General features: G+C 37.5%; 1 protein-coding gene across 4 annotated transcripts in view; it reads left to right on the forward strand.

The window, feature by feature from the left end:
- Positions 1 to 2,435: 2,435 nt before the first annotated feature.
- LOC117972795 (beta-arrestin-1) overlaps positions 2,436 to 20,933 on the forward strand; it is a 58,628-nt gene continuing 40,130 nt past the window's right edge. For all 4 annotated transcript variants that reach the window (XM_059028351.1, XM_059028353.1, XM_059028352.1 and 1 more), the window contains exon 1: positions 2,436 to 3,275. In XM_059028351.1, the coding sequence (XP_058884334.1) occupies positions 3,256 to 3,275 (20 nt within the window). In that variant the 5' untranslated portion in view covers positions 2,436 to 3,255. The remainder of the gene's footprint in view (positions 3,276 to 20,933) is intronic.

Below are 20,933 nucleotides of genomic sequence, written 5' to 3' on the forward strand. Positions count from 1 at the left end.
CCATTACAAATTATCTATAGATTGTTGTGCAGTTTGTTCATAATTATGATCTGCCACACTATGTTGTGTGCTGATTCATGGAATGCATTTAAAACGTGTTTAATCAGAACAGGGGATCATTAAGAATGCATTAGTGTTGCTGTTTCTGTAATTCCATTCTAGCTTTCCATTGTTATTACTCCATTCAGATATTAAAATGGGGCAATAAAGATTATTGCTCATAAAAGGGTTCCTAAGGCTGTGGTTCCTGTGACTGTATGTGTCTACGAGCACACACAGTCACAGCTCTTCTCAATAGGGCACTGCCACTGCCAGTACAAAGACACCCGATAAACACTGTACAGTATCGACCACTATGCAACCAGGAATCCAATATTTGAGACACTTCCAGCAGAATGTGGCTTGACATTAAAGAAACAAATGATTATGATCAGTTTCGGGCTAGAGTTAGAGTTAAAGGTTCAGATTCATGGTTAGTGTTGGGGTTCACTTGAAACTTTCCACCCTGGTCTTTAATTACTTTATTGCACACCGAGGCTAAATTAAACAAATAAGGACCAGGCTAGAACTAGATTTTGGAGAGCTTGATTAACAAATTAAGGACACAAATGGAACAAGTTAATGGGCTGGTCTATTGGTCCAATTGGCCTATTTCAGGGATGAACAAATCCAGGCTTGGAGGTCCAGAATTCTCCAGGTTTATTAGGGTGTCATTCACTAAGTAACTAATTAAAGGAGGTTAAATTAAGTCATTTAGGGTACTTGATGGTTGATGAATGGGATTGTGCTCTTCTGGCTTATTTTATTATATTTATTTTGATTTTTGAAAGTATAAATATATTTATAGAGTAGTTAAATAGTAGCTGATACTCCTATTGAGTGACAGTCCAACTTGGTCTCTCAATAAACTAGATACTTTCAAATGCCCCAAGCCTGGAAAAAAAACTGATATGTGGTTTTCAACATTTAATTAACTCCTACTGTCTGAAAGGAGAACATTCCACATTAAGGTTATATAACTGAGAAAGAAACAACTTGAGAGTACCTTCAATTATATAACCAGTAACTTGGTTTTGTAACATTCACAAAGCTATCAAAGTAGAATTGCTAAAGCTTACAGATATTCATTATTAATTATCTTACCCATGTGTCATTTATGTTATTTGGTTTCCAGTTCTGTTTTCCTTTAGTTTTTTTTTTCACATCCTTACTATTAAAAAGCTTTGGCTCAGTTCTACACAGTTTGAGCAGCCAGATCCACTCAAATTCCACGATATGACAAGAAGGGACCAGTGGGTTCGCTTGTGGGGTGCAAATTAAGAAAAATCCTATCAATTGTCATTCATTCCTAAATGAATGACTCTAACCGTTCAAAACAATAATTGCCTAATGGGCTTTAATTAACACCAGTGTAGTCTCCACACACAAAGCCATCTGTAGAATGCATCTGTGAGAGATGCATTAAAACACAAAGCCAATTTCCACGTTTCTCTTTACCGTGGTATAGTAAATGTGTTAAAGAACCAAAGGCTGATTTGTTTAATCACTTGTCTTTTATTAGTACATTGAACTGAATGGATATGAGGCTCATTTTATCATGTTCACCATGTAGAGCGTGACAGACATACAGATGCATAAGCGTAAGGCTAAGAAATAAATAAGCGTCCCCATTTCTTTTAAGAGGTTATAAAAATGGGTGTTTTCCTTCTTTCACAAAATGGTGCTCATGACACTTTGGAGTAATGACTTGTTGATTACCCTGCACTGTGCCTTCCCATAGTAATTTGAACACCTCTCAAATGTAAAATGACAGAGGAATCAGCAAACACAGTGTTATCCAGAATCTCAGTGAATCTGTGCCTATTACAGCCATGTAAAGGACAGACTACAAATTACTCATTTTGGATATTGCAAGCTACTGTGGCTGTGCATTATTGATGATGAAATAAATCATTTTTGATTAATTATGTATTACCAATTGAATTCATGATGACCTGCAGTAGCACAAAAATGCTTGGCATAATAAAGATGAACCTATACAACCTGATCTGACTGTATCCAGTTTCTTATAATGACATGCAGTAACACACAGCACAATGCAAGCAATGCAATGTTCATCCAAAACATCAACCACATATTCATACAATCTTCAGAGATATTAGAAGAAAGTGAGTAATAAGGAAGCTAATTAGTAGATATGTGTCTTTACTTAGTTTCTTATAATAAAATTAACAAATGTATGAATATATCAAGGTTGTTCAGGCACTGGGTCCACAAATGGGGACATACAATTATGTGTTACATTTATCAAATATCTCTTGTATATAATGTTTTTTAAGTAGTTTAAATAATGTGTCTATTTAGCCTATAAAAATATTGCTTTCACTAAAATCAATGACGTTCCTGAGGTCTGCTCTTAAAAAAAAACATTGTAATATACCATGCTGTTCTGGATATAGTCATTACTTTAAATAACTCACAAGTGAAAGCTTTGTGAATAGAGCCCTTTATTGGCAGTTACATATAGAACCATGACAAGAAATTCAAATAATAAGATACATCATAGAACATGAGCATGAGATACTCCTTCCCAATGTGCTTTCCTAAGGTCAACAGAGGACTTGTGTGATTTTTGCCTCTACCCAGCATTGTAGCTTTAAGCCAAATGAGGGTGGTTCTTTGTTGTATGGGAGGGATGCTTTTATCCTCAGCAACACTCTCTGGCAGAGAGAGAGAGAGAGAGAGAGAGAGAGAGAGAGAGAGAGAGAGAGAGAGAGAGAGAGAGAGAGAGAGAGAGAGAGAGAGAGAGAGGCAGTGAAATAGCTAAAGAGGGAAAGCACTGAAACAGAGCCTTGATGGAGGATCCCTGTTTATAAGAATAATCTCCAGGATTTTAACCCACACAAGCTTTAATCTTCAAATCCGGATTTACACAACGAGGCAACAATACCAACCCTGTAATATAAAAGAGGAACATTTTACCTTTTGTGTTTAAACAATAGTACATACACTGTTAGATTTTATTCACAGAGAGAGAGAGAGAGAGAGAGAGAGAGAGAGAGAGAGAGAGAGAGAGAGAGAGAGAGAGAGAGGGCAGAATAGCTGGAGCATCACCCGTGTTTGCTGCTACAGACTGGTCTACAGACTGACTGGCTGCATACCTCATTTTTTCTGGTTGCATCCTTTTGCAATTCATCTGCTAATCTCTTCTGCTGCCCTCAGAAGTAAGACTGCAACAACACAGAGATCCTGATAATGAGTGATAAAGGAACAAGGTAAGGGTTACTGCTTTTCTCCTGTATTTACAATGCTTGCATTTTTATATTCAAGCTACATGTGTGATTTTATATGTGTTGTGTATTTTGCTTTTATTGAAAATGTAAACTAGTAACACAGTCACTCGCTGTCAATACACACAGAATGCATAATAATTATTCCACCCTACTTTACAACCTGTTATCCACCTCATGGCTTGCCTCCACTCCCCCCCCCCCCATAACAGTCCAGTGCTGGGCATCAAAACCATTGTTAGTACTGATAAAATAAACTTCACAAATTGTGCCATGTGTTTTCTGTGCAAGCCATGTTGTCAAGTGACAGGATATGCTAATAGCCCTTCCAAAAATGACCTTAACCACAATAGAATTTTTTCTTCAGTGAAATATTGAGTGGCTGCAAGGTACTTATTGTACATGTTTACCTTTATTGCTTCATAGACACAAAGTGTGCCTAAGGGTAACCTATACCCTATACACTGCATTCCTCCAACCACATCCAACAGGACAGCAAGCCCAACAGACTGGACAAATAATCTGAGAGACCTGCAATTTGTCGACATTGTTTGTTACGTGTCATGGCAGGTGTTGATAACTTACTTTGCACATCCTATTGGTAACATTTTGCCAAGTCATCATTAATTAATACAATACTATATATATATATATATATATATATATATATATATATATATATATATATATATATACACATATTGTTGGGCTTCCATCACAGAACTTTCAAAGGAAATATACTGGAGGAAGAAAAATCCTCCACATTTTTAGTTGCTTTGATTGGAATTGAAATTGAATTTGCTTATTCGCTGCTCATTTTGCAGGGAATGCTGCACAGGGTGAGATGTTTGCTTGAGGCAGAAGATGTTCACAGGTTGTTGTCATTCACATGGTTACACAGCACATGATAAGGTCCAGGTTCATGATCCTGGGGGCCAGTAGTAACTTGTTCTGCTTGTGGTAATCATAGTGACAGCCCTGCTTTCTGAATGCTCTCTCGAGCATGCTTAACCAAGCACTTCACTTCAGTAAGATACTCAGAGATTCTCCTTTCGAGTTCACATATGCACGTTCAAAAAAGACTTGCCACATATTTCTAAAGATTAGTTTAAAAATGCATGCCTCCATATCCTAGTCTCATACTAGTGGTGGGGAAGAGAACTAGCCCTTGCAATACCTATAAACTGTTTTGCATTTTATAGGTTGATTGATGTCTTCTATTGCAACTATATTTGAAACAGCTAATCAAAGTCTATTTGAGCCTGCTTTTATATTATTTGCATACTAGAGGCCTTTTATGTCTAACAGGGATATTATTTTTATATTAAATCAAACAGTTTACCAGTATAACAGATTACTGTCAAATCTATTGTTTTGTTTGACCTCTGTTCTTTGCAATCTGCTACCATATACATATCATCCTTTTGATGCATGACTAGGTCTATAAAGTATGTTATTTCCTATCATCATTGTAACCGCCTCTCTATGTCAGCTGTTTGCTCAAAGTTACATTCAGGTAATGTTATTTTCTATACTGCTTTGTTTGTGTATTTGAGGAGTTTTGTTATATAGTGTAACAGGGTAGCCGTGTGGGTATGTCCATTCATTGCTGAGTGTCAAGCAAGAGATCGAGACAGAGGTTGTAGTTGATACACCCTGCAAGCGAACAGGTTTTATTTACATATTCAGACTGCTCAAGTGACACTACCAGCCATGGTAGTGCACGGAATACATACAACATAGTGTACGAAAAGGAAAATAAACACTGTACAAAAACTATAGAATAAAAGGTGCTGTGAAAATGGCATGCGCTACTCCTAATAAACAGAGGTCCTGCTTACACACCTGTCCGCTATACTGGGTGGGATCTACTATCCCAAAACTAACTCCATATATGCCAACAGTCCCTATATGGTCGGGACAGTCCTAATTTGCTAGCAAATATCCCGCGTCCCGATGCACAGGAAGAAAGTCCTGATATTTACATATAGTAAAAAAAAAAAATTATTCTGCACAGTAGAGTTAGTGAAAACCACATGCTCTGCTCTTCGTGCAGCTGACACACCTGCTGATCACTAACTTACCGATATACAAAGGTAAGAACACTTCATTGTGTCTGTGTTTACTGTCATGCTGGTCGTGTGGTGTTGAGTTGAGAGGATACGTCTATTATTATATGATAGAATGTTTTTTGTGTATGACCCCTCCCATGTGTATAACACCGCCCCCCTCCCCCCACCACCCCTGGGGACAAGCGTCCCGTTGAACAGTTTCCAAATGTTGGCAAGTATGTAACTCCATCCCTGATGCAGTTCACCCAACTCCGACCTAGGAATATACACATGATCACCATTAGAGGTGGTCGCTTCATTTCCTGATCCCAGTCGTTCAGCAGCACAGACGGACTGGTGCTTCGGCAGCAGTAGTGCTCTGACCCCTATGGCTTTACAGCAGCCTTGACCTGTGAAATCGAGACCCTTTTATTCCTGGCGCTCTGCTGCACCATGCCTACCTGCTGATGTGGAGCTTGCAGCTGGTTAACACACGCTGCACGTTCCCGCAACTAAACACAGCAGGCAGGCTGCTACACACAGTGTCAGGCTCCCTATTAAAACTAATCATGTTCTTATTTATACAATCACTACACTCTTATTTACAATACACAATCACAGTGCCCAATGCCTGATGCAGATAGGCCAGTGGATTACTTTTCTAATAATTATACAGTATTGTAGCTGTAAGGGGTATGTATATAGACAAAGCACTATATCTTTCCTGTCCTTATCAATATTTATTGTTTACATAATTTGTAGCTGCAGCTCCAATAGTCCGTAGAGAGCACCTGGTACTCCACACAACACAAACCAAACCGTATACTGGACACTGTCCCCTTTTTGATATACAGTGACATCACAAAGGCTTGCATTGCCTACACTGCAATATAAGTGGCACTTTTTTTAAAATTAAAATCACAACCTTTAAAAGAGAAAGACCAAAGCGCGTTCATCATAATACAGCAAATATAACTAGAAAACACTTTGAGTGTATTTGAAGGCAACACTCCTCCTAGCTAGTACACATTCCTCTGCTCCATCTCTGAACACTGTTATCTCCTTGTACACTTGAAGCACCCTGTCCTTATTGCTTATACTTAAAACTACAATATACTACAGAAGGCTGAAGCTACCTTGACATTTTCTTTTCCATCTTAACTTTCCTATTCATATGAAAATAATAATAATAATGAATGCATTTACTTGTGCATTGACTGTGGCTACTACTGAGAAATTATCAATAACATTTTATGATTAATGCTGAGTCTGGTATTCAAGCTACATTCCTGGGTTTGAAACCCAGATTGGCTATTATTACGGGTAGACTAAGATTACTTCATTCCCATGCGCCAGTTTTCTGTGTCAGAGCCTGTGTTCAATGAACACACTATTTCACGATCTCCTCTTCCCTCCATTGCAAGCAGACACTGTCGTGCAGTATATCAAGATGGAATTACTGTATAGTGCTGGCAGCCTTTAAAGGAAACATTGTCAGCCATGTAAGGAAACCATGTACTACCTTTTATTCCAGTGCTACACAGCCATTACAGATGCGTGGGTGTACAGGTGTTCCTAGACAGGGCATCTGAATTTCAATCTGACCCCAGCTGTTCTTCCCAGTGCAAATTGATTCACAGCACAGTTTTCCAGGAAGTAAAAGTATGGTTCTCAGTCCTAAGCAGTCATTCAATCAAGTTTTAATTATTGAATCAAAATAAGAATATGCAAAACTAGACCCTCCCATGAATTCTGCTTTGTCTTTGAACCCTTCTTTCTGGTTGTCTGGCTCTTGTTAAAAGAGATACTCCTGCCCAGTGATGCTCAGCGATGGAATCATGCTCAGGATACTAGAATGGTCTGAATAATCTGACAGAAAAACATCAGCTTTTTGTACAAACAGTCCAGTCTGATTGTGAACATCAAATTTAACAAGATGTCAATGCAGAACAGAGATTGCACAAGCAGTGGTAACTGAGGCTTCGCGGTCTGCCTTCAAGTCAGCCCTGGAAAGATCATGCTAGTGTTTCTCCGGTGTTGATGAGCCTCCATGGTCATCAAACCCATTTTTGAGACGTGTGCTTGTGCATAAGACTGGTTAGTCATTGTGTCCAATAGAGCTATGTACTGTGTACATATTCAAAAGGTTTCATAATTAAACACTCCAGGGTGTGGCATGTGATACACACATTGTTTGGGGGATTAGAGGCACTCAGGTGAACCTCATGTCCTATCACTTAACACAAGGTACTGTGATTTTGTGTTAACCCATCTGTTGAGTGCCTTAATGCTTAATTAGAGCACCGCTGAGCATACACTGAAGTACAGTAATGCACGTGATTACAAAGTGTTTACGAGTTACAGTCATTTTTCAATGGTGTATAGTTATAGTTGTTTCCTAAGCCCCTTTCACACAGGCACTCCTGGCTCCTGGCTAACCGGGTTAAAGGAACATTTCTGTTTATTCTGTTTAGCCATATTTTTGTTGCTTGAGCCAGATTGCAGCAGGGATGAAGAAACATTTTCTCTAATCAACATTGAGCAGACGGTTCAATCCAGAGAAGCTTGGAAGGAAGCGTCTGTAACAAGCTGCTTCCGGGGCACTGAAATGCACATTGTTTACTTGCGTCCGTCATCCAGGTCAGCCCTGCTTTAGCAAAAGCAGTGTGAAATCGTGTTCCCAACCCGCATGACACCGGGTCCTGACCGGGCAGGTTCTGACCCGGGTAGATCATGCCAGTGGAATTTAGATTCCATAATGAATAGCAGAAAACAATCTCCGTATGCAGTGCTTCTGAGGAGTCCCCATGGAATAAGCAGAGGGATTTTCTCACCCAGTGCACTGCAATTTGTCCTAATTATAGAGTAATTACCACATTGAGTCAATGTTACATGTAATTCTTTATTTTCCACCCTGCAGCACCAGCCGAGATTGTAGAAAACAACACTTACAATAAAACACTATTTTATTTTGTGAAGATGTATTTCCTGTTGTCTCTTAACACATGACAGTTCCTCACATAACACAGGTGAAAAAAAAAAAACACCAATAAGGGACATACCATTAGAAATCTCGTCTCACTTGAATCCCTTCAAACTATGAGTCAAAAAAATGAGCACAATTTTCAAAGACATTTTTTCTTTGCAATTTGCTGATGTCTACCATTAGCCTTACTAGACTCTATGGAATGACCTACATCAATAGTAATTAGGCAAATCTCCATCTGTATCAGTTTGACAGATGCAATACACTAATAAGTAATTTTTTCCCACTGGCCTATAGTATATTGCAGTGCAATTGGAGGAGACAGGTATGTTCCCCAACCCATAGCTTAAGTATCTCTCCTTTTAACAGTTTGTGACACTCCAGATTACAGAGGCCCTTGCTGGTGGAGGCAACTTCCAGTCTCCACAAGTTACACAGGGGTTAGTGTGTATATATATATATATATATATATATATATATATATATATATATTAACCCATGTAGGAGTTAATAATTGATCCTTTAGGTTAACATTATCATTATTATTTTTTATTTCTTAGCAGACACCCTTATCCAGGGCGACTTACAATTGTTACAAGATATCACATTATTTTTACATACAATTACATTATTTTTTGACACACAATTACCCATTTATACAGATGGGTTTTTACTAGAGTACCTTGCTCAAGGGTACAGCTGCAGTGTCCCCCACCTAGGATCGAACCCACAACCATTCAGTCAAGAGTCCAGAGCCCTAACCACTACTCCACACTGCTGCCATGCTCACTTGCGGACTACAGTATGTGGTTGTCAGTTTGTGGCAGGTTTTTAACACTAGAACCGCCACGGTTATAGTCATACCTAAAACTGCCGCTGACAGTCATTATGACGTTACATTTTAAACAACATCAATATTAGAATGAAAGCTAAACTATCGGGTACAACTAAAAAGCTTTATTCCAGCATGTCATATCAAACATCCGCACAGGCGAAACACTGTATCTAAATGAACAATTAAACACAACAGTTTATTTTCTAACATACCACATATAAAAAGCAGTACATGAAAAAATGATGATAAAATAAACATTTCAAAAGAAATTAGTGTGTAAACAGGTATATGTACATACAAAACTGTAAAAACGAAATTATTTTTAAATTTAAAACGAAAGTAACATATGTTTTCTCTTGCATGTGTCAGTCGGTGCAGCACTGAATCCAGGCTGAGCTGCAGCAGTTTTCTGATCGAAATGTTTCTGCCGAAGCGCTGTGGCTAGCTTCAAGATGAAATCTCTCCTACTGATATTTTCCCTGGTGCATTCCTTGTACAAAACGAAGGAATTGATGGCTGCCAGGTCCAGTAGAGATAACAACAGTCTTGTATATACAAAAAAATACAGTATTGTAGATTATAATCAAAACTAAAACGTGTATTGTAAAAGACAGTCAAAATGACTGCTTTGGTGGTTCTAGGTGAGTGGGATTGTAACTTCCTTATTTTTGTGATCCTGCCTTTGAAACACCATCAGGGTATTTAATACATGTATTTAGGAAAAGTTATAAACGGGCAACCACATAACTTTCAAACACACAAAGTAATTTAAATTTGAAAGCCTCAAACCGTCAAAATGACTGCCGTGGCAGTTCTAGAGTTAATAGGCTACTAATAGGCAACTAACATGCTGTACCATTGTTTTCATGTTTCATTTTAGCCTAAATTAAATGTAGCTGCTAATGTAGTTATTCCTACGAGACTGTCTTAAAATGTTTCTTAATTCTATTTCTGAGAAGTGACACTTAAATAGTTGATTGTGCTAACCAGTAAGATAAAAGGTCTCTTAATAAAAAATAACATCCTGTGCTAGCATTTAGCAAATGTGCTCTTATCAAATAGAGTAGCACAAGTACAACTTTTCTCTCCTGGTTGACAAACACACAGGGATTTAAATGAACCCTGGCATTGAGCTCTGATAAGAACATTGTGTTGCTGTCTCTAATAATTGCTGCAGAAATAAACAACACTTAAATAAAGTCCTTTGTGGGAAAGTACACAAAAACGTAAGCTGTGCAATATAAATACAGCTCTACATGCATTACAAACCCTTAGAAAAGCATGCTTAATTCAATCCCTACCAACCTATTACCAAAATGCTGTACTTACTGCTACAAACCAAATACAACTATTAAGAAAATATGTAGTAGTCGTTTTGTGCTTTTTTTTTGCTGTGTAAATGGCATGTTTGGTTGTTACTTCATATTAAAGAGGTTTGGATGGGTTTATTGATCCTGGCTGAAAGCTTTCGACAAATCCAGGAACATCTATCTCTACACGTAAGGGTCAAACAGCAGCTAGACAGTATATCCAGCCATTATTTATACATGCCCTCTCTCCCTACTTGTGCAATTAGTTGACATATTGTATACAAATAAATTAATGTTACTGATGTCTACTGTTATCTAATGGTTCCTATGGATGTTTTCTTTTAAAGCTGTGATTAATGTTAAATGTGCACTGTCAACACATCAGCATATCCATTAAGTCTGTAATATAAAAGTTATATTAGTGCATTAACTTAGTGCAGAATTTTTCAATTCCAGTTTATCTGTACGCACAGTTAAGGGGGTAATTGGTGTCCCAAAGGCTGTGAGAACATAGCCTAAGGTTTACGCTGTTGCCTTAGCCCTGCTAATTTACAGGGGTGGCTGCTAGGGTTACATAATTCCACTGGTGTGTGTGGTCCGTTTGAAGTTCATGTACCATTGTCCTTTACTATTTTGCCACACCCATCATTGAGAAGGAATTCACTGGTAAATGGAAAGGAAACTAAAGAGAACTAAAAGACCAGCCTTCTTATGTAGCTGTAAAATGCTGCATAGTAACAGGGAGGATATGTTTTGAGGGCTTAAGCCATTTAGTAATGAAAGAACCCTCCGCTTACAGCAGCTGTGGCACATTTGGTGGTTCTTTGATCAAGTCCTGTAATGTATTCAATAGTAACCAACACAACTCCCACAGCTTGAATGAATGTGTTAAAATTGATTGTGCATGTTACATGGAAATTTGGCCAAGGAGCTATTGCCTTGGAAACGTCAATGTTACTATGGCTCACATGTTTACCAGCCATTTCCTAAAACAGGAAGTTAATATGTTGCATTTAGGGTTTCTGGTATTTTATATAGCAAGACATTTTATCTTGTGTATTTTGAGTTTGAAGAGTCCTTTTTAAATGATTTCAGTGAGGGCTGTAATTAGATTTGGCACTGTTAAGATCAATTGAATACACCCTAAGAAGTGCTGTTGTTTTAACACTAGAACCGCCGCAGTTATACTCATACCTAGAATCGCTGCCGGCGGTCATTATGACAGCTACATTTTAAACAACCTCAATATTAAAATGAAAGACAAATTATCTCAAAAGTTTTATTCAGGCACATCATATCAAACATCTGCACAGCCGAAACACTTTATTTAAATGAACAATTAAATATAAAAGGGTTTATTTTCTAACATATTCAAAAAAAATAAAAAATATAACAAAATTAACATTTCAAAACAAACTAGTGTATAAACAGGTATATGTACATACAAAACTGTAAAAAATGAAAGAATTTTTTTTTAAAAGTAACATAACAAAAGAAAATAACTCAATTTCCATTATGTAATGCAAATGCGCTTCCAGGGAAACGGACTCTAAAGTAGCACCCAACGCTTCTCAACATTTCCTGTGCATTTACCACATACTGCTCTTTCACATTGGGCACAGATATCTGAAGTTTTATTTTTATTGCATTTAGCTACTTAGCATTTTTTTTCTCTTGTGTGTGTCATTGGGTGCAGCACTGAATCCAGGTTGAGCTGCATTTGCCTGCTGCTTTGCAGTTTTCTGATCGAAATGTTTCTGCCAAAGCTCTGTGGCTAGCTAAAAGATGAAATATCTCCTAGTGATATTTTCCCCGATGCATTCCTTGTACAAAGCGAAGGAACTGATAGCTGCCAGGTCCAGTACATTGTAAAATACAGCAACTGGCCACCAGCGATAAGCGGCTTTCACTGAGTACTGACATGATGAGTAACTCACCTGACTGGTCGAAAATGTCCACTCCATATTTTGTGGCATTGTATAAATCCACAGTCTCTGTTTTTTTCTTGTCAACAGTCCCGATGGCAACTGATGTATGAAGGGAGCTGAGAATAATTACACATGTTTCAAAATTGTACTGGAGTACAGCTGTGGTTGCAAGTTTCGTGCAGATGGTGGAAGCTCTATTCTTGCTTTGTTCAATGTTCCAACCAGGCTGTTTTTTTTCTCGTCAACTCTTTTGCCAGTGATCATTTTGTAACCTATATACCTCTGCTACAGTACAGCATTGAATGTGGTGTAGCATTCGCATATCGATCAACAAATGAAATGCACAGAGAGTGCTGTCGACGTTGCGTTTTGCGTACAGCGTGGGACCTAAGGTTTCAGTCAAAACATTTTGTGCAGCCCGTCTTCCCACAGCATCAACAACAGGATTTATAATTTCCCAGATAGTGTCTTCTTTCCCAGGCTCCTGAATGCCTGTTTGTGCTGGCGATGCAGCTGGAGTCGCTGTCCCTGCTGCGGATGAAGCAGTTGGCATCGTTGGCATGCCTGCAGCTGCTGCAGGAGACGATACAGGCAAAGCGGCGGGCACTGCAGAGGTAAGCTCAGTGGGGGTAGAGATAACAACAGGCTTGTACAATACACCCTCACGAACCTGTTGGGGTCCAAGCCTTTTGTTCGTTATATCGAGGGGTTTGTTACAGTGAAAGGACACTCAAAATGAAGGATAAACTGTTGGCGTAAGTTAATGAGATGAGATTGTGAATACAAGTAGAATTACATGTACCTGTTCATTTCATGTATACAGTATTCTGCTTTTGCTTTATCCAATTCGTTAAAGAATTAAAACGCAGTACCAAAAAAAAAAAAAAGCACAAATCCTGAATTAAAACTTTTATTCAAAATCAATCTGACATGAATCGTTTCAAAGTGCACCAAATCTTAATCCAACATTCAAGAATCACAAATTGGAGTTTTAACTCCAAATCAACCCGACATGAAAATTTAATAAGATCCTCATTTTTTTTTTTACTTATTTATATATTTTTTTCATCAGTTTTGCTTTGCCGCATGGTTGCTGAACAAGCCAAAAAACGAGTGCTTTTTGACAACCTATATTCACGATAGAGATATGTCTGCATTACTACTTTTTTCAAACAATCAATATAGTGTCCAGCTTTATTTTCGTTTCAGAGGCATAGTTACACAGCGCACATTTCTTATTAAGACAAAAAAGTTGACTTAACAGAGACTATTCTGTCTCTGTTTATTTGCTTCTCTCTCTGCTTCACAAAAACAACAAACACACTTGTCTTAAGCCCCAGTTAGTCGTGTGGTCCGTGCCTGTTGCCCATAGGCTGTTCGACCGATGTGAAACACAGTCCCTCCTACTCCAAGCGTTCCTGCACTTCACAGACCTCACATACGTTACAATATTATCTTTTTTTAGGTTTTTTTTTTATTTGGGGTCCAGCGAAGGTTCGTTATAATGAAGGGTGTTATAGCGAGGATGTACTGCATATATACGAAAAACATGTATGGTAAAAGGCAGTCATAATGACTGCTTTGACAGTTCTAGGTGGGCGAGATTATAAATTCCTTATTTTCGCGATCCTGCCTTTCAAGCGCGGTCAAGGTATTTAATACATGTATTTAGGGAAAGTCATAAACGGTCAACTGCATAACTTTCAGACACGCAGAGTAATTTAAATTTCAAAACCTCAAACTGTCAAAATGACTGCTGTGGTGGTTCTAGTGTTAATACTTCTCTGTGGATTACTGTGCTTTGCTAGGATTTGACTATCACAAAGTACACTTGTATACAGGCGTAATCAACATAAATCCTTTTTCTCTAAATCCCTTAGTTTTCTTGACCATTTCATGACCAGTGTGGATGTGCGTATTATTGTAGATCCATGTCCATGGACAAGCACAGGTTGTGACAATGTACATTTTTGGCTTGTATTTGTTTCTTTTTTATATGACATGAAGAATGAATGCATTTATTGGGTTTGTACAACCATAGTGTCAATGGGAAGACAATATACCATAGCAGATATGGTTTCATTTAGCCACTTCGCAGAAAGATCAAGTCAGCTTTTTACAGCCAGTTTAGTAGGCAGCCAGAACATGCATACAAGTTTATCACGCAGAGCAGCTGGAAATAAACAACAATAAGTGTTGAATCTGTAAAAATAATTAACTGTTTCGAGTGCCGTCAGGCATGAGAAACTGCAAATTATTTCCTTACCGATTCAACACTTTGAGTTGTTTATGCTACTTAAAACATTTCTTCCTAACTGTTCAATAATGAGAGATTAATAAACAGAGTCCATTCTGGGCTCTGGGTTAAATTGTGATGCATTTCTAGAAGCACTGCTAGACTAATAATAAGCTCCACACATGATTTTTTGGGGAGGAACAGCACTCATGAAGCGGCAGTGGGCAGCAGCACTCACTCCTGTTCAATTACACAGGATTTCTAATACTCTTACAATCTTCACATCCTACACTGAGATTTGTAGGACACATTGTAATATATATTACATTGCTTTTTTTAAATGTGTGAGATATCAAGGCTGATAGAGAGAGTGAGATAATATGCAAACAAATGAGTCTCACACTTAGTACAGGATACTTGACATGTCTGGTCAAATGGTTTATTTAGCCAGAATTAACAACAGTCTGTCTCTAATTTAGGATGCTACTTTAGCGGACCGTTTTGTGGTGATCGTGTCCGTCTGTCTGTCTTGTGCATAGTGAACATCACGTCCATCTGATGCAGACTATCTCATACAAAGAAATTTCTCAAGGCTGTGTCACATCAGCACCAGGATCTACCATATATTTACTGCAGCACTAAAATCCCTTGCAGCCAGTGAGCTGTAATTCACATATGAATTGTGTTTGCATATTTTAAACAGCAGTATTGCATTATGTTTTTCCAGTTGGTAGAGATGGGAGGCACAAAAGGAATTCTTCTGCAACTAATGGCTATCAACTCCTTGTCCCTATATAACAGTATGCTTACTCTGGGCAGTTGTTATTGTATCTTATTGGTAAAGAGAAATTGATTTCATTGAGGATAGTAAAAACGAATGGGTAGATCTGTTTGGAAGCTGTTCAGTTCAGGGACGCATGAGTTCACCCATCACTTGCAGTAATTTTGAGCTGAGGCCAAAGCTTTTTATACCATCAAATATTCTTCACAATCCATTTGGATTACTTGCCTTTCATTGCATGTAACTCTTGCACATTTTCAATTTGTTTGCATCTATTTTTCATTTAATTTGGCTTGTGCAATTTTCATAAAATGGTTAAATGTATCTCTTGTCTTGGTCTACATTATTAAGTGTTAAGAAGGGTTTGGCACACCTTGAAGTGTATCCATCCTGGCTCACAGCCTTTTTGTTTGCTGTTTGCTTCCTCTTTATTTGTTGTATGGGCGCTTGCGGAAGGATGATATCTTACAAGCTGATGGCTTCAGATACATTGAGATGAAATGTCTCAATTGGGCATTCGTGGTAATAGGTCAATAGGTCCGGGGGCTTTACTTAAAATTTGCTGTGTGCCACCAGATCACTAATTTTCTCATTTCATAAACAGCTGAACATGAGGCATGAAACCATTGAGCACATTTATATAAACCTGGAAATCTGAAGGAGGCAGGTGCTGAAAAATACCTTTTTTTCCCCTCATCCCTCCAAAGAAAGCCCACTTTGTTTATTTTATGAGCAGCTCATGATCAGAAGTGACAGCTGTCTCTGTTGACAATTCAATAATTACTGCACCTGCATTAAGAGCTTGATAGTCTAGATTCTAAGAACAAACAGCTTAAGGATTCAAGTACTTTTTAAGACTCATCTGCCAGAGGAAAAAAAAAACCATGATAACAGCTGACTAATAAAAAAAGACAGCAGTCCGTATGCTCAAGGCTGCTGAGTAGGACATGGGAAGAGGTACTCTGTGTCCTAGCGGTCACGTTGTAGGTACTGTGCTGTGTTAATTTCTGTAAACCTATGTTTGTTTCATACGGGTAAACGACGTATCCGCCCCTTACTAGGAAGGGTGTATGTTTTAGTTAGTGCTGGAATAAGAGCTAGGTGTTTTAATTTGATTTGTTTAATTTTTGTATTACTAAAAGTGCACGTCAACTGCAATTCTGTATGTTGGGTCTCAGTAAAAAGGGGCAAACAAACGTGAGTGAGTGCAGCACATATACTGTATATATATATATATATATATATATATATATATATATATATATATATATATATATATATATAAACAAAAAGAGCTACTGTACCAGCACTGTAAAAGGCACACATGTGAGGTTCTGGCACATGCATCGCTCCCACACCATACTGTTTTGGCATTGACCTAATTTGAATAGTGACCGACGCAATGCCACTATAATTGAAATGGTCAGGGTTTTACTGGATAAAATCTCAAACGTAACTAATACATCAAACACTGTGTTGCAGTTGTGATATATTTGTGAAGGAAACAGAAGGCATTGTTTGACGTTTTCTAGTTCACTCAAAGTTATAAATATATATATGTACATATTCTTGTGTTTTTGTTGATGTATAAAGTAGTATAATCTACTTTATTGGCTGCAGATTGTTGACATTTGAAGGGCATATAAAATTATAATAAATATTTGTGTGGCTTAACACTCACATACATTACATTTTCTTGCTTTTCAATGACATGATTCGACCTAATTTTACATAAACCGACCCCCCACAATGTGATTAGCAATCAGTCATAACATCTGTATGCCATGAATTCACACAGGCATTAATTAGAGAACGCACAACAATATGGGTATCTGCTCACCTAATAGGATCGTCTGTAAATCATCTGTACATACACAGTATAGTAAACACAACAATGCCTAATCAAAACATTTACCTTTTATCAGCACAAGCCTGTTTAAACCATTCCCACAGAAAGACCTTCACGTGCTCGTACTGTAACTGGCGTTCAGGGTTTCTCCATGGTGCTTTAAGAAGTAGACATCTTTTCTTTGGAGAATGTCTGAAAAAGTTTGAAAACGATTTAAAATTTTTCACTTAGCCGTTTTGGTGTCAACTTTCATCTATTTGGATAAGTGCGTTTTTTCTTTCAAAAGATAGCTCTTTGTATGGACATTTAGACATATAATTTGCTGTTCAATAACTGCACAATTCAGAATGGCGCAGATGGGACGCGTGAGATATACGCAACATCTTGTTTTTGATTTGTTTTTTATGCTGGTGTGCCGGCCTGCACAGTCGGATTTAAATTGATTTTAGGATGGCGGTTTCCAGAAATGAGTTTCCAGATTGTGCAGTGTCACACATTTTACAGCTTTCTCAAATTATTATTATTATTATTTTTTTAAATTAAAACTAGTTAATCATAGGGTATATTTCATCATAGCATGAAAACATTATTTTCTTAATTTTCAGACCCTCAGCTTTTAAGAAAGATATAATGCTGTGTACTTTCGGTGGATATTTGCTCTGATAGAAGCCCAAACGTCAAGTTATGTCAGTTGGTGTAGAATTTACAGTCTGCAAAGGGTTAATTTATCATTTCTCAGGCATTTCTCTCTTTACAACGTCATTAAAATTTCATTTCCCTTAGTGTTGGTAATTATAAACGACATTTAGTATAATAGAATTATTAGACAGGTGAATAGGAGAAAGTATACTGCTAAAATGCTTACTTGTCACATCTGATCTCTTCATTTTCTATTGGGTTTTGGAAAGTTTTCCATCAAAATTAGGTTAGAGTTAAAGGAAACAGAAAGCAAAATCAGATGGATTAAAATGAGTTCCAGATGCTCTTCTTTTATTTGTAACTCTGCTGAGATAATGAGTATGAATTGTGAAATCTGACACAAGGTTTGTATTAGGATAAAACTGTGATTTAAGGTTAGGATTGGGATTATGTGTAGAGACTCCTGGAAGCATGGGTGTTCCTGGAGCATTTGTCTTTGAAGAAAGGAACAACATGGCTCAATAGGAATGAATATTAATTAAGACAGCCTTCATAAATGATTTGCCTAATACATGCAGGGACTTCGAATCTACACAGATAGTACAGTGATTCATGTTGGTGTCAATGATGGCCTGTCTTGGCAGCAAACTCTAAGAAATAATTGTGTATGAGAGTGGGAAGTTGTAATATGTAATGATGAACTGATTTAGAATCACCTGCATAGTCTATCTTGCCAGCATTGTATTACTAACCTCTGCAATGTTTAGCATCTTATAGTAGAATTGTATTACAGTAGATTATTGCTAATCTGAATCAACTGGGACTGGACCCTCTTTATTGCTGATCATAATCCGTACCATCCTGAAAATGCCTTGTTTAGTATTGTTATGTTTTTGATCCTCCCCCAATGTGTAGGATCACAAATCAGTAAAAAAAAAAAAAAAAACACCTTTAGATACAAATGCAGACAGTTTTAAATGTAGCTGAAAATACAGAAGACAGACTGAACTTTCTATTCCCTCTGCAGGATAAGAGAAGAGCCACACTAGGTCAAAGATAAGGAGAGCTTTGCTGTTGTATGAGCTATTAGTTTGTTATATCAGCGCAATGGCTGTACCATAGCTAGGTAAAATGCCCTTTATTTTAGCGTGTTAGAGATTCACCGGTGTGGACGTTTGTATGGCTCTGTTCAGTATGCATTTTACTGTGATTTGGATTTTAATTCAGGTCTTTAAGCAGTTTCTATAAAGCTTCTATAATGTGCTAATATATGGGAATAGTTCTCGCTCACATGCAAATGAAGTAAAGAATTAACTTGTTTAACCCTGCCATCCCTCCCAATGATGGTGCCAAATCTAGAGACTTCTTAAAAGATATATGTTTGTGGGCAGAGACAAAACTCACCATCCATCTTAATTGCTGATACACAAAATGCTACCTCATCTGCAGAGCAGGCTTTCAGTTAAATGGCATAAAAATCTGTTCTGTTTGCCGACTAAAGGATATCTGAACCTTGAAGGTATAGATATAATTTCCTGATTCCTGTTCCCTCAGTCAGTGAATGATACTGTCAGCCAGTACCACTGCACTGGGGCTGTCTATCCTGAGAGTCTACATTAACAGTCATCACTGCCCATTTTCTTTTACAATTAATGTCTAGGATTATGCTCATTGTGTTTTCTACAGGTTAGTTGGTTGTTTGCTATAATTACTATATCTGTAATGGATACTCGGACAAAACTAGTAATTGGCACACCTCTATTTTAATGATTATTTCAATTAATTATTTTAATGAACATACAGTATTTTATTTTTCCTTGCGTAATGATCACATTCAGTGCAACTTAGAATTGTGTCCTCTCTCCTTGCTCAGTGTACTTCATCTTCACCACTGCAGTCAAGGAGATAACTCAGGAGATATGTATGTCAGACACATTGACTTTTAAAAAGCATTTAACCTGACATTATTGATTAGTAGGCTAACACACTTAAAACGTGCATTTGTACCGGTATTTTAAAGGCAGATGCAATGTTGTAAAAATGTAACTATAATAAATGAATTCCTCTTTAAAATGTTAAACATTAGCAGGGATTCTAATGCAAGAATAATTGTGCACTTCTCAAATTAGTATTTATCTTTTTTTTTCTTTAATTTGTGGCCCGCATTTGTGCCCAAGAAACTATATTAATTCTACAATTTTTAATTTGGATCTGAACTGCAAACCACTTATTTGAATCTCTGAGTAATGGATGTTAATATTGATTATTGGATTTGGTATTGTGTACAGTTGTGTTGTATTTAGTTACTAGAAAGTAACAGTAAAAGGCTAGTGGGTTGATGGGCACACAGTTATATTTACCAGCTGCTTAGCACACAGCATTTTCTGAGATCTGGAGGCTTTTAATAGTTGACATGGCAATATTTCACTGCTTGATATGAGAATGGATGCAAATGGCATATCTAGACAAGTATTACTGGATGTACTGTAGTATCAATGGGTTCTTAATGTACTGTGAGGATAGCAATATCAGCTGCTTTTATTCCCCATGAGACCAAGCTGGATTTCATAACAAGTGCTAATTGCATCACCAGAGCTCGTGGTGGTGGTGGAATAGAGATTTAAAATCTGGGCTTAGTTTTTCAATGAACTTAAACTGTAAATCATTGATTGCAGTTTTGTGACTTTTGGACACTGCAATAGGCTTATTTTTGAGAGAGCGGAGGCAATGAAACACATTTTCATGTAGCTTAATGATTATACAAACTAGGGTTTGTTAAAATGACCACATATTCCTGCCACACTCATTCTGTCTTCAGGGAACACCTTTTTGTCAATAAAAGAGAATTTCATGTACACGTATACATATAGCCAGTGCTCCAGATACACTGTGTAGTGCATGCTTTACACATTGAAAAAAATATGAATTATGATTTAAAGTTAATAATACGCATAGCAAATTTGTTACACAGCTTGAGTTTGCATGTTATCAGGCTTCTTGTACTTCGTTGGTTCCCGACATCGTAATG

Source organism: Acipenser ruthenus, chromosome 8 (assembly GCF_902713425.1).
Source record: "Acipenser ruthenus chromosome 8, fAciRut3.2 maternal haplotype, whole genome shotgun sequence".
NCBI classification, from domain to species: Eukaryota; Metazoa; Chordata; class Actinopteri; order Acipenseriformes; family Acipenseridae; genus Acipenser; species Acipenser ruthenus.